Here is a 13942-nt window from a genome sequence, read left to right on the forward strand (position 1 = left end):
ACATTAGTATAAATGAAGTAAAGGTTTATACTAATGTAGTGAAGCCTTTACTACATTAGTATAAATGAAGTAAAGGCTTCGTTTATACTAATGTAGTAAAGGCTTCGTTTATACTAATGTAGTAAAGGCTTCGTTTATACTAATGTAGTAAAGGCTTCGTTTATACTAATGTAGTGAAGCCTTTACTACATTAGTATAAACGAAAGGCAATTTTAATGTTAAGAATTTCCTCACTTTCTATTCCTGTACACACACACACCTATATATATATAAACAGTAATCTAAGGTAAACTGTGGCCATCCTTTCTAATAATGAAAACAATCTGATCACAGCATGAAAAAGATTCAAAATAACTTGCAACATCAAGCACTTTCTAAGAATGCTTCTGATAAGAGACTCTCTTGAAAAGTATTTGATATTGTTTTGTTTTTACATTTTTAGAATATTATATAATAATCAACATAATAGTTGGTTTGGCACATCTGAACTTTTCTGATTGTCAAGCATGTAAGATCTCAAACATGCAGTGTGAAATTAATTTATTTTACAACAGCATTTCTACCATTAAAATGTTTTTGATTTTCAAAACAAGAAGAAAAAATGTGTAAAGCTCACAGGCATTGGAATTTTTGTCAGTTCTTTTCCAATACAATTTTTCATAATGGACCACAAACTAAGACTGTAGTTGGGTCTTTCAGGAATACTGGTTCTACGTTTTCGTTTCCCTTCATTTTCTGTTGCTTCATGTTGCTCAAAGGAGCCATTTTCAGATTTTTCACACATCCAAGAAGGCTGGTTAGGATCATAATATTCCTCCTAAAAATAATAAAAATACAAATTTATATGGTACAAAATTTTATAATATTGCATGAAGAACTTAGTTTAAATAAACAAAACTTGGAATAATGTAACAAATGACTCAATCAACTATTTACTAACTTTTTATCTAAGATCATTTTCCAAACCAGTAGCCTTTACAAGTGAGAAAATGTCATGAAACCACAAGAATTTTACCATTTAAATTATAAAAAATGTTTAATATGAATACAGTTATAAAGGAGTCTGTTTAACAGAATATAATAAAACTACAGTTAAAACAAGGTGTTTAAAAATAAAAAGTAATAAACGTATCAGTAATTTGTGGGGGTTAATAGATAAAAAAAAAATACTTAAAGGATTTAACATACCATAAAACTAACTCAAGACAAGACAAATTAAGCATAAGAAATAAAATAAGCAATTAACACAAAACTAAGTTTTTCTTTTGATATCACTGCAGCTTATGGTGACATTCTGTTAAAACCCTTTCAATCACAAGATTAATAATACTATGGAAATAAGCAAATTAAAGTTTTTACATAGTAAACCCCAAAATAAAAACAATATTACTATCACATAAAACATCCAGCTAAAAAACAAAACCTTTCTACAAGGATAAACGGCCGATAAAAATCAACATTTCCCAAAAGATAAACGACTGCATCTGCCGAGATGTTACTAAACCCCTGATCATTCCGACCGATTACCTAAATTGGTGTAACTTCTTCAACGTATTAAGTTCACTCATTTGTTCAACTACAGTACTAATTATATTTTTATAGTGTGATATTCTAAAAATTTCCAAGGTTACAGACAAAATATCAGATTTTCAGCCAACTCATCTATTCTGTTGCAATGACTTAACCGGATATACACAGAATAAGTACAACACGTGGTACTTTTAAAATCCATCATGGCTGAATAAGTACAACACGTGGTACTTTTAAAATCCATCATGGCTGAATAAGTACAACACGTGGTACTTTTAAAATCCATCATGGCTGACACTGTAAAGAACTCACATATCAGTTTGTATGCTTAGGACAGCAAAATATTATGAGGGAAAAAAAATTTTTGTAGTTTTAGTCATTAGCAATAATCGTTTGTTATTAATTTCTAAAATTATTTATATTGGAAATATAAATTGTTGTTTGACTTGTGTTCGATATCCGACTGTTATTTGCAGCTCACACAAAATGTTTGAAATCTTTAAAAATTCATAACATTAAGGAAAGTGAAGTTTGTCATTCCACCAGTTTATGATCGTATGCATGAGGAAACATTTACAAGACGTCGTGCTTGCCTGGTTGCTCCTTCTTCTTGTTATAACCCGAGCCTCTTCACTCTCTAAATCTGTATCAGACTCTGATGAAGCTCCATCTGCATAGCCCTGTCCTTCGCTCTGAAGACTCATGCCACTACACGTTCGGCTAGACAAAAAATATATAAAGATTTCTTAAGTTTTCACACCCCTAACTTTCTAAAAATTAAACAGCAAAGAATCAAGGTGAAATGAAAGAACTGGACACGGGTCAATATATTGGTAGAAGCTGGGAAAAAATGGTTTAAACTAATACACTACTACTGTAGTAGTGCAACATACTGTGTAAACAGCAGTTTTATTCTGAAATAATTGCCTAAAAACAAAATAAAATTATGAATTGTTAAATATAGAAATTGGTCACCATGAAAAATCATACTTGTTATAAGATATATGTACTAGGCCTATTCCTTATTCAGTCCCTTATGGTGTTTTTCAAGGAGATGAGTGTATAACAGTATTTCAACCACACTATGTCCATCATATCCAATGCTGACAAGATTTGTATAGAGCTATATACACTGTTAGCAATGGATGTGATGGACATAGTGTGGTTAAAATACTATTATACACGTTTCTTCTTGAAAAAAACCCTAAAGGACTGAATAAAGAACGTAATAGCGAGTACTAATGTCTTATCATAAGTATTGTTTGGTAAAGTTGCTTATAAACACTTCTTCCAGAAACTAAGTTCACATTAATCAAGAATTATTCCACCCCTGATCTTTATGGCTGATTCTACCTACAGTTAACTCATCTTCCAGCTAACATAACTGAAGTTGTAAGTATAACATTACAAATACCATGTTCTAGGCCTAAGGGATAGGTACCATGTCTTTCATTTTTATGATACTGAAACCAATCAAAATGTTTTGAAAATAACATTTAATCTATTAAAGCAACTCATTACTAGAGCTGGAAGATTAACTCCATTACTGTAAGGAAAATGATCAAATATTATAGATTCAAATTAGCCTTTCTGATCATTCCAACTATTCAAGTAATCTGAATATGATTCTCTTATTATTTTTGATCAATTGAAAGTTGTTCAGCATAATTGATTGGTGTCCTGACTCACAAAAACAATCAACTAATTGAAATTAGTTTCCAATTATTCATATTTTTAATTAATCTAACTATCCAAGGCTCATGTTAGAATAATAGATTAACTGAATGTAACTGATTAATGAATTATCCATTCCACAAATTAACTGAATGTAACTGATTAATGAATTATCCATTCCACAAATTAACTGAATGTAACTGATTAATGAATTATCCATTCCATTAATTAACTGAATATAACTGATTAATGAATTACCCATTCCACTAATTAACTGAATGTAACTGATTAATGAATTATCCATTCCACAAATTAACTGAATGTAACTGATTAATGAATTATCCATTCCACTAACTGCCTAGATCTACTCACTACCATGCACAGAGGCTAATGATATCACTGTATCATCACCAGCAGGCTGCTGACATCACTATATCATCACCAGCTGGCTGCTGACATCACTATATCATCACCAGCTGGCTACTGACATCACTATATCATCACCAGCAGGCTACTGACATCACTATATCATCACCAGCAGGCTACTGACATCACTATATCATCAACAGCAGGCTACTGAATGAGGATTTTACAAATGAATAAAGTCCAGGTGATTCTATCTAAGCTCAAGTTAACCACACAATTTCAGGAGGATTTTACAAGTTAATAAAGTCCAGGTGATTCTATCTAAGCTCAAGTTAACCACACAATTTCTGGAGGGTTTTACAAGTTAATAAAGTCCAGGTGATTCTATCTAAGCTCAAGTTAACCACACAAATTCTGGAGGATTTTACAAGTTAATAAAGTCCAGGTGATTCTATCTAAGCTCAAGTTAACCACACAATTTCTTGGAGGGTTTTACAAGTTAATAAAGTCCAGGTGATTATCCAACAATATATACAATATCAAATATTTTGAGAATAACTACTTGTCATTACATGACAATTATTCCAACATCTTTATAAACTTGAATTTTTTTCCTCTTACTGATAATTACTAATATACACTTGAAAACCACTTTTAGAAGTTAAAAATTCCAGAAATGTATATTAAAATGTTAGTGATAGTCTTAAAAAAACCAAACCTTTCTATATAAATTATCTCATGAGAACTTATTCAGAGCTTTGAAACGTACCGATGCCCCTTTCCTGGTAAAGTTACTAAAAACTCTCCAGTTGTATGTTCTTCAGCATCATAGAATTCATCATCATCAGAATAAGTAGCTAGAAAGTGAAACAATTATATCAGGTTCTTATCATCATACATCCCAGTAAACACAGGTTGTTCTTAGTGTTATTAATAACAATTCATCTCACTTAAAACATTGCATACTGTGAAAAATTTCATAAATTACACAATGAAGATTAGACCTCTCTTTTCATTCACAAATGAATCCATATGTACTTACATGGAGATCTGATTCACAAACATACACTTGCATCAAATTACAATTATCTATTTTTTTTGTAAATGAACTTCTTAAAATTACAGATTGTTTCCCAAGTCATAACAAGTAGAAGTTAATTTAAATAAATAGTTTAGTTTGAACAGAAGAAAGTAATGTTTTGGTTGTGAATGGAATGGTAAATTTTATATTTCGATAAAACAGTGCTAATTACATCATGGACAAGTAAGGAACATCAAGAAATAGTAAAAACTATTTATAATGTGTTTCAAACAGAAGTATACTCTAATTAATATTCAGAATGAGACAAAGAGGAAAACCTCTAATTAGTCACACAACTTTTTTTTTCAAAACTCATTTCTAAAACGACTACCTCAAAGACTAACAGAAATCTCTGGTCAGTCACAACCTTTTATCAAAATAATTTCTAAAAGTGACTGTCCTGCAGGACTAAAACCTTTGATTAGCTGTATAACCCTTATTAATACTCATTTCTCGAGTGATCGTCCCATAGGACTAACAAACCTGTGACAAGTTGTTAGTCCTGTGGGTGAGTCATTTATTAGTTTCAAAGAAGGGTTGTAAACATTAGTTTATGATTTGAAGACTATTAATTTTGGATAAAAACATCCAGTTTCTAAAAACAAGTAGGATTATAACTTTTTGATACCATAAGAAAGTCAGCATTCAATAAGTATTAGTAAAAGAAGGATTCACTTTCATTTCCTCAGCAATGAAGGTTATTTTAGTTAATAGTTGGTTGTACTTGTATTGAATTTTGAAACAATTCTCTAGGCTTGTTCTGAATGTGTTCAACTAGCTCAGTCTCAGCTTCAAAAGTGGCAAAAGATGTTACAGTACGAGCATGAGCAACGTCTTCGTTTAGAAGAGATGGTTGAACAACTGGCCAAACAACACTCGCATCTGGAACAGATTGCTAAAGAGGCAACAAAAGGAACTCGGTACCCTCACTGCTAGTGGTGTTTTCAGACCTTAAGCCATTCATGTGTTTAAGTGTCACAGTGGTATGTTTACTGACTTGTACCGCTAGTAACCAGGTTTTCGATACCCGTGGTGAGCAGAGCACAGATATCTCCTTCTGTAGCTTTGTGCTTAATAACAAACAACTTCTGCTGTTATATTAGAGTATTTTAACCTTAGAAGTTGAATGTAATTATATTATAATTTCTACCAGAAGAGCTGCTAAAATTCTAGAAATATGACAAAATACAAAACTCTTCTAGGTCATCATATAACTAGTAACCGGGATATGCCCCCAGTAAGGTACAAGTCAGTAAACATACCACCGTGCTACTGGGGGCATATCCTGGTTACTAGTGGTACAAGTCAGCAAACATACCACTGTGCTACTCGGGGCATACTCGGCTTGAATCTGAATAACAACAAATCTCAGGGCAGCTGGCATGGTGCTAAAACAAACAGTGATTTTTTATTTAAGTTTCTAGATAGTTCAAAATACATAGTGAGAATTAAACTTCAAATGCTCTACGTGTACACAGCTCTACAAAAACCGTTTATAGTTTTAACAAACATAACGTGAAATACTTAAAAATATAACAATAACTTCTCAATAATTTTAATAATTTGCCTGCATTTCCTACAAGAAATGTTGAAATTAATTAAGTTGATTAAAGTGTTACTTAACAGCTATAATAAAATGTGTGTTCTTGTGGAATGTACGAAAAGCAAATATTTACTGATAATTGTTAATATCATGACTCTTAGTGTTTTGAGTAGAATTTTACGAACAGTAGAATAATTTTCAATATTTATATCCCATGAATAAATCAAGGTTATATTCTCGCGTTATCGGACGAACAGAAATATTCTAAATACCTATAAACATACCTTCAAGTTGAATCCTCTAAGTAAATCACAAAACAGGAAAGTTGTGATTTATTTTACACTTGTTATTGACAGAATACTTTTGGCAACATTTCCAAAACATTGATGTTAGATTAGATATTATATTATAGCTTTTACTCACACCAAGGAACAGCTACTTGGAAATCAAGTACTTACATTAATCATTGCATTAGATGTAATGCGAAAGAGAGTAGCTCTTTCATTGACAGCTTTGACTTTAGCCGTTGAATCGGAGCCAGTTTCTAACTGTTCGAGTTCCGTAAGAGAACGTTGCAAGGCCGTGCCATGTTTGATGATCAGATTATTACAAGTAGTTAAGTCTTCCAGTTTTGCACTAAGCAACTTTAACATTGTCTGTAGTTCATTCTTGTCTGACTGAGTAGGGACTAAATCATAGTCTTCTTCGTCCTCTAAAGAAATTATCAGAACAAAGACACGTCAGCACAACTTTTGAAAAGCCATGAATAAACATACCATTGTACCAAAACTTTTAGTGCTGTATACTAAGTGAACTTATTATATCAAAATATGTATTCAATCAAAAATAATGTAAACATCACCAAAATAAATCACTGTAACTATGAGAAACATCCATAAGCGTAACCAAAAGAAATCACTATCTATGAGAAACATCCATAAATGTCACCTAAAGAAACCACTGTAACTATGAGAAACATCCATAAACGTCACCTAAAGAAACCACTGTAACTATGAGAAACATCCATAAACATCACCTAAAGAAACCACTGTAACAGTGAGAACACATCCATAAACTTCACCTAAAGAAACCACTGTAACTATGAGAAATATCCATAAACGTCACTAAAATAAATCACTGTAACTATGAGAAACATCCATAAGCGTAACCAAAAGAAATCACTATCTATGAGAAACATCCATAAATGTCACCTAAAGAAACCACTGTAACTATGAGAAACATCCATAAATATCACCTAAAGAAACCACTGTAACTATGAGAAACATCCATAAACGTCACCTAAAGAAAGATGTTTATGGATGTTTCTCATAGTTACAGTGGTTTCTTTAGGTGATGTTTATGGATGTTTCTCACAGTTACAGTGGTTTCTTTTGGTGATATTTATGGATGTTTCTCACAGTTACAGTGGTTTCTTTTGGTGATATTTATGGATGTTTCTCACAGTTACAGTGGTTTCTTTTGGTGAAGTTTATGGATGTTTCTCACTGTTACAGTGGTTTCTTTTGGTGATGTTTATGGATATTTCTCACTGTTACGGTGGTTTCTTTAGGTGATGTTTATGGATGTTTCTCATAGTTACAGTGGGTTACAGTGGTTTCTTTAGGTTATGAGAAACATCCATAAACATCCTCACAGATAAAAAGTTCCAATTTTATGATAATGAGCAAGTTTTTTTACACTGTTGAGTTAGTAAGTAAAAACATTCTACTAATCTTGTAACAAGCTCCATTTCTCTGTAGGTACTTGTAAAATGTTTACATTTAAATCGATGACAGTATAAATTGCACCCTCAGTTCTTTAGGTAAAAACTCAAACCACTTGACTAACTTGTAAAATACTGTACAATCTAATGATTGTAGTTGCCTAGAGTGCCATTATTAAATATTAATTTGTTAGAATCTCTCTCTTTTTTTCTTTTACTCAAAAAACATTTTGGTTGCTTTATTAGAAAAATTAGTTGTCCCATATTTTCAAAATTACAAAAAGTAAATGAATATCACAAAGTTGTTAAAGCAAAATGGTATTTTCTTTGAGATTATAAACCAAAGAATCATTACTGAATAGCAATAGTGTCTGTTCGCAACACAGAGTTAAGTCAGTATGCTTGTAAATATAAATGTTACAGAACAGAATTGTTTTAATCACAACAGAAACACAATATACTTCACCCTATGTGTATTAGTTGATGTACCCATTCATATATAGGGGTATCTGGTCAGTGGCAAAGGGGGACTAGATCTGAATACTGGCCAACCTACGTCAAAGATGAGTAGAGGTGAATATATGGGCTAGGGGGGTGACACTGATGGGTCAGTTACAAATGTTGACCCTATCTATGTCATTCCTGGAAGTTCTAAGAGTGCATGCCAAATTTTGTTGAGATTGTTCACAAACTTAAGTTATGAAAGACAAGCCAGACAGGCTACCCAAGGAGTGAATTGGAGAATCAGACCTGACCCCCTATGACACTCCCTGAGTGGCGTTAAGAGGGTATACCAACTTGGTTGAGATCAGTCAAAAAAGTGTAAGCATGAAAACAAACATACAGACAACATCCTGCTGGTATTGAAACTATGAAATAAACTTCCATCTTTGTAAGAAATCTACAAGGTTTTTACTAACCTGATTCTGTAATACGAATGGCTCGGGCTTTCGCAAGTTCCAGAGCAGTTACCCACCTCTGACGTTCGATCTCGTTAGTAGCCTTGAGGTGGAAAGTTTGGGTACCACCATTGGATATTATAAAGTTGGATGAATCAACTGTATGGATGACAGCACTCACTAGGTTAATGGTTCCCCTACAGGAATGAGCCATCTCTGCTTGGTTCCTGCAAATCATTAAGATAATATCAAACACAATACTGAATAATGTTTTAATTTCAGAAGTACATTACTAAGACCTAATAAACTGATAGGTGAATCACAGTTTATTGAACTTACCTTTCAAAATACAATTACCTACCAATACATTTTCCAACTATACCAAGAACATCTGTGAACAGTAATAACTGATATTTGCAGTGGATAGGGTGTACTCAAGAGGATTCACTCTTTTTTTTCTTAACAAGAAATATGTTTATGATCTACCAGGTTTAGCAATAAAATGTTTATTTATTAAAATCTTTAATAGATCTGACAGTCTATGGTAAGACCCTATATGTGTGTTTTTCTTTTAAGAACAAACTTCATCATGATTACAAATGATTTTGGAATAAAAAATGTATTAAAGGGATGATTACAAGGCTGGGTAAATTGTTGTTCATTATGAGAAACGTTTTGAGATGTCCTTTTGCAGCTTCAAGTATCTGTCAGCTTATTAACACATTGTTTACAAAATCACTGATATTATCAGGACAAAAAGTATAAGACCTTTAACTTTTAAAACAGTAACTTGGCACTTTACCCTTCAGTATGTGACACTTTAATAAACTTACTCACCTGTAGTATGACAGCAGTCCATTTGAAAGGACAAACCAACGTTTCTGATATCCTTTTAAATAATTTGTCCATTTGTGTAACCAACCCTTCATCTCAGCTTCTTGTTGCTGAGGCTTCAAGTCTCCCATTCTGGTGATGTTTTCCCAAATGGAAAACAAAGTTGCAGCACCTGCATGAAACCATAAAACTATCGTTCTCATGTCAAGATATTAAAATAAATTAGTGTATTCAGCAAGAACTATATTTCTGAAGCTTGATTTATGACTATTAGTTCTAACAGAAAAGAAAGTTACATTCAGAACTGTAACTATTAAAAGTGTTTATTGAAATTTTCAAGAGAAAAAGATATACCACTAATAATAATATAATAAACACCATTTTTTATTTATTAGCATATACACAAATAAGTGTTTTGAAATGAAGATATACCACATAAGTTACAAGTTACAGACCGATAAGAATACAAATTCTAAACACAAATGAAAAGTATAGTTGAATTTTGTAACATAAGATTATTTCCTTCACATTTTTTGTGGGTGATGTTGGATAACTAACATAATTATAATAACAATATGTCAAAACTTAAAATGTAACTTACGAATTTAAAATATGAAATTGAACATAAAATTAAATAGTAAAAATAATAAAAATTAACAATGACATCCTGAATTAATATGTTGAGATTTTAAGTTTCAAATAAAACGCAATTTTTAATTAACCGCTTTCTTCACTCAGATTACACGATTAAGGCACTAGTATATCAAACCTAACCATAAACTCTCACAAGTCAGAAACTTAGAACTTAAAAAGAGATACATTTAAGTGATAAAACCTTCACCTTCTAACCCTAACAATAACAGGAAAATTAGGCTCGTAGATTAGTACGAATATATCTAAAATGCTCACCGCTAGAGGGAATTTTTGATACACACACACACATATATATCATTTGTAACCAGAAGAAAAACAAACAAACTAATAAACAGCTAGTTAGGCTGATTATAATTGACACATGGTGGATGATTAGTGTCCTTAATTTAAATAAAATTACAAAATAAAGAAGAAAATTAAATGGGTAGGTGCGTAAATTAATACAATACAGCAACACACGACATTCATTAACACTAATTATATAAGTAAGCTACAAAAGTTTTGTAAATAGATTACATCAAAAGGAAAGAGAGAGTGAGAATTTTACACAGCATATCCAAACCTCAAGTGAAATATAATTAGATTTAATTTTGTAGAGAAGGAGAAAAATAAATAAATGAAAACATATACTTGAAAATCTAAAAACGCAGCCACAAAACAAATAACCAACTCAGGGGCACAAATCGTAGGTTGGGTTATTATGGCTTGAACACAAATATAAAGCCACATCTGCTTTTTGTCTCCTTCTTTCTTTTTTTTTAACATGTGAGATCGACAAAATTGTGGTTAAACCAGATAGACGGTGTACTTCCAATGCAATTGGTGTTTAACTTTCTCTGATGCCTAAAAAAACCACGGCACATTACATAATGAACCACCCTGTGATTTGTGCACCGGTGTTGAATATTTGTTTTGTGGCTGCGTTTTTAGTTTTCAAGTATATTTTTTCATTTTTAGTTCTTTACAAAATTAAATCTCATTATATACACATATAATATTTTACCAGTGCTTTTCGTAATAATATAATTAAGTGAAAATATTTTGTAATGGTTTGGTTGGTTGATTACTTTAGACCAAAGCCAGATTGAGTTCTCTACTGTGGCGAATCCCGGGTTTTAGCGCTGTAAGTACGTAAACTTACCGTTATCCCATCGGGGAACTTGTAATATCTTTGTAAGTCGTTGCAAACTTAGTTTGATGAAAAATATATATTTCTTCACAAAGTTAATTTTCTATAGTCATAAGCTCTAATGAAAAGTTTCTAAGTACAAAAAATAAATAAAAAATAGTAGTTTTATGATATGCAGATCATTAGATATTGCATAAAATTAAATCAGATTGTGTTTTCTTAGAATATGATCAGCAAAAATGATTGTTAAAATGTCATGGATCAAAACATGTTAGGTTTTAGTTACAGGATTTTCATTCCAAGCACATAAATTGTGGCCCCCCAGTGGCACAGCGGTATGTCTGCGGACTTACAACGCTAGAATCCGGGTTTCGATACCCGTGGTGGGCAGAGCCGAAATGGCCAATTGTGTAACTTTGTGCTTAATTACAAAGAAACAAACATAAATTACGAAGATTTTTTTTAATTAGAATTTCAATAAAAAAACATAATTATCGTACTGTTTTATTATTCATTAGTTTCTAGTATAAGTCAAAATCAATATAATGCTTAGTATGAATACTTTATTTCTACATAGAAGGAAACAATTTCCATTTAATATGAACTGTGATTTACTTTTATTTCAAATGTTAATAATTTTAAATAAACCGCGTCTAATACACAATATAATATCTAAGAACCTACATAGGATTAGATTTAACTTAGTAACCAATATGGAAGTATATCTGGGTAGAATATTCCCAAACCTTGGGAGTCATATTTTGGTTTTAATCAGTATCAGTCAGTATATAATTTAGAAACACTAGGCTAAAAAAAATGTCCAAGATATAATGCATGATATAAGAAGTAGGCAATGGTCTGGCGGATTGATTAATTCAAAAATAAACATGAAATTGTTTATAAAGAGTAGAAGAAATACTAAGTGATAGTGATACAATTTATCATATTGTTAATACCATATTCAGAAGGTGACATTAATACTTACGTAATTGGTTTACGTACGCTTCATCATACTGAGAAAGAACAGAATGTTGATACATTTGGATTAGTTGACTTACATAACATCTAATATTATTTTTATCATAACAGGTTATATGTATGATATTGCACGCCCCTAAAAGAGAACGTATTTGTTCTTGTTTTAAACTTGCGGTAGAATTGTGTCGAATTTTTCAGAACAGTATAAAATGACTGGAAGAAAACATACATTTCAACCGTTATTTGACTTCACTCTCGTCAGGAATAGTCACAATCATATGCCCTATTGTATTTGAGCAAGTGAGATGACATAGGAAGTTTTTTTTTTAGCAGAAGTATCTCTGTTTAAGAGTTACAAAATTGCAGATTGAGTGGGTAGTTTATGCATTTATTTTATATTTATTTAACTTTAGTTGGCTTTTTATATAGATGCAGAATATTACTTTCAGTATGGGGTCACTATGACCTCATACAAATTAAACCTGTAAACTAAACTAACCATGCTGGTATTCTAGGGTTACATTAGTTTACTAATATAGACTTGCTAGGATTATAAACGTTTTGACTGGCCATCATGGTTATATTTTATTATAGTAAGGTTGGTCAAGTGATACAATGGACTTTTGTTCTATGATAAAAAAAAGGCTTTTAGTAACATAAAGCATTGAAAAGAATGTCACCCTAATTTGACATCTGTTGATGTATCAGTATGTGATAACTTAATTAAATTGAATTAAGGTTTTTATAAAGTATAGTTTACATAATACATGATAGTTAGAGTAATTTATTTCCTGACAAGTTTCTTGAAAGTATAGGCTTTAGTGGAATCTCGAACATTTGTGAAATAAAAATACCAGACTGTACGAGTTAGAATTAATCTGTTAAATGTTAGTTGGTGTATTGACGAGTATTAGTTATTACAGTCTAGTCATTAATAAAGGTTTGTTGTGTAACTTGTAGCTTTGTTTCTTTTTATTGGGATTTTTTTGGTGTATGTATGCATACTTAGTCTATTTTCAGTGAGTTTTTAAAAATTCTACAAACATAAATATATTCAACTGCATATTCGAGATTCCACATTATTATCATATTTTTACTTTAATTATTGTATTTTGACAATATATATATAACTGAAGAGACCATATATGGGGCAGAAAACTTTACAAGGACAAAACAGCAGAAATAGAGATTGGATAATTATAATAATTTCAAATGTATTAAGTCTTCAAAAAATTAATGCCGCTTTTTTAGATGAAAAACCCTAACAACTTATAAATCAAAACAAAACATTTATTAAATGAAATAATCTCCATTCTTATCGATGATACTTTTCCATCTTACAATCAAGTTGTTAATGCCCTGATTAAAGAAATAACTTGAAGCAAAAAACATGTCGATGTCCACCTTAACACCTCCCACATTTGCATACGTTTTCCCATTAAGATGGTGTTGCAGCGAACGAAAAAGATAGTAATCTGATGGTGCCATATCTGGAGAATATGGTGGGTGGGGGGAGAACTTCCCAACCCAA

The 13942-nt window shown here is 31.5% G+C and overlaps 1 protein-coding gene across 1 annotated transcript in view; it reads right to left on the reverse strand.

The window, feature by feature from the left end:
- The window catches only part of LOC106468359 (oxysterol-binding protein 1-like), a 16391-nt gene extending 5839 nt beyond the window's left edge, over positions 1-10552 (reverse strand). Inside the window, exons 1-8 of the mRNA XM_022396700.1 lie at positions 10492-10552; positions 9654-9822; positions 8838-9043; positions 6653-6906; positions 6479-6494; positions 4340-4427; positions 2124-2250; positions 617-817 (exon numbers count right to left, since the gene is read on the reverse strand). Of these exons, the coding sequence (XP_022252408.1) occupies positions 617-817; positions 2124-2250; positions 4340-4427; positions 6479-6494; positions 6653-6906; positions 8838-9043; positions 9654-9781 (1020 nt within the window). The 5' untranslated portion in view covers positions 9782-9822; positions 10492-10552. The remainder of the gene's footprint in view (positions 1-616; positions 818-2123; positions 2251-4339; positions 4428-6478; positions 6495-6652; positions 6907-8837; positions 9044-9653; positions 9823-10491) is intronic.
- Between the last annotated feature and the right edge of the window lie 3390 nt (positions 10553-13942).

This window comes from Limulus polyphemus, unplaced genomic scaffold (genome assembly GCF_000517525.1).
Source record: "Limulus polyphemus unplaced genomic scaffold, Limulus_polyphemus-2.1.2 Scaffold2979, whole genome shotgun sequence".
Classification (NCBI taxonomy): domain Eukaryota; kingdom Metazoa; phylum Arthropoda; class Merostomata; order Xiphosura; family Limulidae; genus Limulus; species Limulus polyphemus.